The 4,069-nt window shown below is 36.9% G+C and overlaps 1 protein-coding gene across 1 annotated transcript; it reads left to right on the top strand.

Annotated features, from left to right (window-relative positions):
• The first annotated feature begins 832 nt into the window (after positions 1 to 832).
• LOC131072648 (uncharacterized) lies at positions 833 to 3,209 on the top strand. The gene is made up of 10 exons (XM_058008883.2): positions 833 to 1,273; positions 1,415 to 1,601; positions 1,682 to 1,815; positions 1,891 to 2,003; positions 2,087 to 2,174; positions 2,252 to 2,398; positions 2,486 to 2,641; positions 2,780 to 2,859; positions 2,963 to 3,012; positions 3,094 to 3,209. The coding sequence occupies exons 1-10, from the start codon at positions 833 to 835 to the stop codon at positions 3,207 to 3,209; spliced, it is 1,512 nt and encodes a 503-aa protein (XP_057864866.2).
• The last annotated feature ends 860 nt before the right edge of the window (positions 3,210 to 4,069 follow it).

Raw genomic sequence — 4,069 nt, 5'->3', positions numbered from 1 at the left:
AATTAAATTTTATTTATATAAAATAATATTTAAAAATAATTAGGTGTATTAGAATAGAATATTGTTTTTTTTTTTTAAGATAAGACTTTTAAATAAAGGTTCCATCTTTTATTATCAATTATATGTTTATATTTGATATAAATTAGAAAATTTGACTATGAAAAACGTTTTATAGCTATGAGATTTCCATAATTCATGTTATATTCTTATGAAGTTTTCTGGATTCGATTGTGTGTATTTTTTTCCCATCAATGTTTCGAATCTCTCATATCTTTGAAATTCTTTTCATCCTGATGATGAATCACGGAATGTGATTGGAAACGTTGATGAGAAAAATATACACAATCGAATTCAGAAAACTTCACAAGAATATGAAAACCGCTATATTATATTTCATACGCTGTCCATTTTCCTATGGGCGAAACTCTTCACCTGTTAAGATCAAGTGCTAGTTAATAAATAAACAGGGTCAAAAGTCCATCGTCAACAGGCTCAGGAATATTTATTGCCGCTCATGAACGGCAGGGCAGGATAAGCACTAAAACACAACTCCATGATGCCCTTCCATTTGGCACTGTTCACGATTGTCTGCATTGTTCTATTCCATTCCGTGTTTATGACGAGTCGATTTTGTTAGTATCGATAAGGCTTAAAATAAACTACCATTATGTGGGGCTCAAAACCGGCTCTTTAAGCCGGCCCGCTCACCATCCATAGTCAGTTCGTTCAATCTCTTGCAATATTAAAATTGGTATATATTCGATTGAATTGGTGAGAAATCAAAATACGTTTGGATCGAAATTTGGAAAGTTTGGCTCCGCGTAGTGCTGAAATGGAATTCCATCCATTGAAGTTTAGATTGATGCGTTCAGTTCTTCTAGCAATTGGTTGCTTTCTGGATGCAGGCCGTGCTTTTGATGTTGATGGGCACACAAGGATTCCCGGAGCAATTCTCACGAAGAATCGACTACGCGGTGGTTTTATGGAGATTTTACAAAGATCTCGAATCACTAATTTTTATGCTTCAAGTGTCAGTGAAGATTCGTACGACGAATACAACTATACCCAAGTGCTGGATCATTTTGCATTCACGCCAGGGAGCTATCAAACATTTCCTCAACGATATTTCATAGACAAGTCCAACTGGGGCGGCGCTCAAAATAATTCTCCCATATTTGTATGGTTGGGAGCAGAACAAGACATTACAAATGACGCCGGGCCCTTCGTCATAGAACAGCTTGCTCACTTCAAAGCTCTTGGGGTGTTCATAGAGGTAGGATTACAATTTATCATTAATTCCGTGTCCATTCTTCTTATATTACAAAATGAGTTTAATAATTTCAGTTCATTTTCTTGGGCCTCGAGTTGTGATATGTATGTTATTAGGGCTAATTGCGGTAAGGTATTTTTTTAGCACCGTTATTATGGGACGTCGATGCCATTCGGGGGAGAGAAGGAAGCGTATGCGAATGCGAGCACAATGGGTTATTTCACATCCACGCAGGCCTTGGCCGATTATGCCACCATCATTGTCGATTTGAAGAAAACATTAATGGCGGAGAATTGTTCAGTCGTCGTGTTTGGTGCATCCTATGGTGGCAGTAAGTCAGATATATTATGTTCTCTGTTGAAATTGACAGTAGGTAAGTGGGATTTAGTCATTGAAATGGTATTGTTGCAGTGCTAGCTGCATGGTTTCGCCTCAAGTATCCCCATCTAACAGTCGGCGCCCTCGCGTCATCTGCACCTATCCTTTACCTCGACGGTATCGCTCCCACTCATGTTTATGACAGTGTTGTCACCAAAGATTTCAGAGTACGTTAATTCATCTCTTTCAGCTTAATCTCACCCTTGTTATCATTAAATTTGACTTTTGAGATTATTGCGCAGAATGCAAGCGAGATCTGCTACAGAAGAACTAATGAGTCATGGGATATGATGGACAAAATGGCGTCTAGCCCGCAAGGCTTGGTAAACCTAAGCAAACTATTTAACACTTGTCAGTAAGTAACACTACCGTATTCTTCATGTCTTACATTAATTGCACTGGTAATCAAAATCTTCTTACCGGGTATTTCTGCAACAGGAATATTACAGATACGGGCGCACTGTACGATAAGCTTATATACATGTACAAGAGAGCAGCACAATACGATTTTGGAAAAGTTAAAAGCGTAAGTACACTACTTAAATCTTCTCGCCATACCAATCTTGTTGCTCATTAACTTAGTTCTACCTGGGCTTTCTGTAGATCTGCGAAGCCATCAATAGCCTACCCGGAGATGCAGATACTGTTACTAGAATAGCTTATGCAGCAAACTCAGACAGAAGCGAATGCTTGGATTTGAGTCCATTTAATTATACTGAACGGAGTTCAATACTTGGATGGGACTGGCAGGTTACTGAGAATACTTTTATTATTGTTGTTATTATTTTAGCGAAATGAAATTAGGCTGCGCATCTAACAAATTTAGTTAATCGACAGACTTGCACTGAAATGGTGTTTCCATGGAGCGATCCTCCTGGAACAACAATGTTTCCCCCCTACTTCTTTCATATCAAGGCCTATTCCAGGGATTGCTACCTGAAATACGGAGTCGTGCCACGCCAACACTGGGCTACAATTGAATTCGGAGGACACGTATGTAAATTTGAATCTACTACATAATTTGGCCAAAAAGTAATGTCATTTTAAACTTTAGTTACAGTTACACAAATACAGCAATTTGGTTTGGGATTGACTTTTATTAAGATGGCCTTGGTTATGATTAACGTGCAGGACATAAAAAGAGTGTTGAAAGATTTTGGAAGCAATATCATTTTCTCTAATGGGTTAAGAGATCCATGGAGTAGTGGAGGGTAAGTGAATCTTCTTCCAAGATTTCATGTCCTTTAATTGTTGTGTTACATTTTACCTTGTTGCTAATGTAGTTAATTGGGCATGTTGTGGATGGAATTTCAGTGTGTTGGAGAATATTTCTGAAAGCATTGTAGCTGTCACCACCGAAGAGGGTAAGTTGCTTAAGAATGTTTTATTCTCACCTCCAATCAAACAGAAAGAATATTATCTTATAAGATTTGAATGTCACGCAGGAACGCATTGTCAAGACATTGTTCGAAGTTTCAATGACGATCCAGTCTGGTTGAAAGAGCAACGACAAAAAGAGATAATGGTCATCCAAAAATGGATTAACGATTATAAAAACTAATTTGTATTGTTTATCCCATTCGACAATATCTTCTGCCTGTAATAAAACCATTTTGAAATGATTATCGGACGTCTATCATATGAATGAAGAGTTCGATAAAATCACCAATTAAAAATTAAAGTGACTGACGTGGGCCAAGAATGACACATTTATTGCATTTGTGCAATAGCATGCATCAAAACACTCCTGTTCTCTTCGCAAGAACCAGCTAAAAGATGGAGAATTCAAACGATCACTCCCTTGACATGGGAGCAGGAGCTCTTAGATAGTAATGGTATCATCACTTGGAGCAAGGGTCACATCACTTGACTCAACCACCTCTTGAGGAAGAAGTGCCTAGTCGAGGACCACAGTGTTGATTTGTTGGGTTAGATATGGAATGGTTGTTAAGTTTATGTGTTGTCCTACCACTTGTCAAACTGTTATTATTGCAATTTCATCATTGATAGTTCAAAAAAGGTTGGTAGGAGAGCATGCTCTATTACATACGAATCTTCTAGATTTTCATTCATTATGTAAACATACAAAATGAAGCATACATGAAGAAATTAAAACTAATCTTTCTGAATCACAATACATGCAACACTCTTATTAAGAAGAATAAATATTAGCAAATATTAATGACTTCATCAATTACAATATGGAGTTATGGTGGTTGTGTTATATGATAGTAATATATAAATGTTCTTACCTATAGCGTAATAATACATTTTGAGGAAGGATATAAAAATAGCCTACATTAAGGTTAATTAATGTATTATTAGATAAGGGAAGATAACTAGGACCAAATTATGGAATCAAAGGCTCAAATTGATTGAGATGATTAAAAGTATGAGGAGAAGAAAAGTGGTTATACATTC

Source organism: Cryptomeria japonica, chromosome 10 (assembly GCF_030272615.1).
Source record: "Cryptomeria japonica chromosome 10, Sugi_1.0, whole genome shotgun sequence".
NCBI classification, from domain to species: Eukaryota; Viridiplantae; Streptophyta; class Pinopsida; order Cupressales; family Cupressaceae; genus Cryptomeria; species Cryptomeria japonica.
The sequence above is the reverse complement of the archived record's forward strand: the minus strand, read 5'-3'. Positions and strand labels throughout refer to the sequence as shown.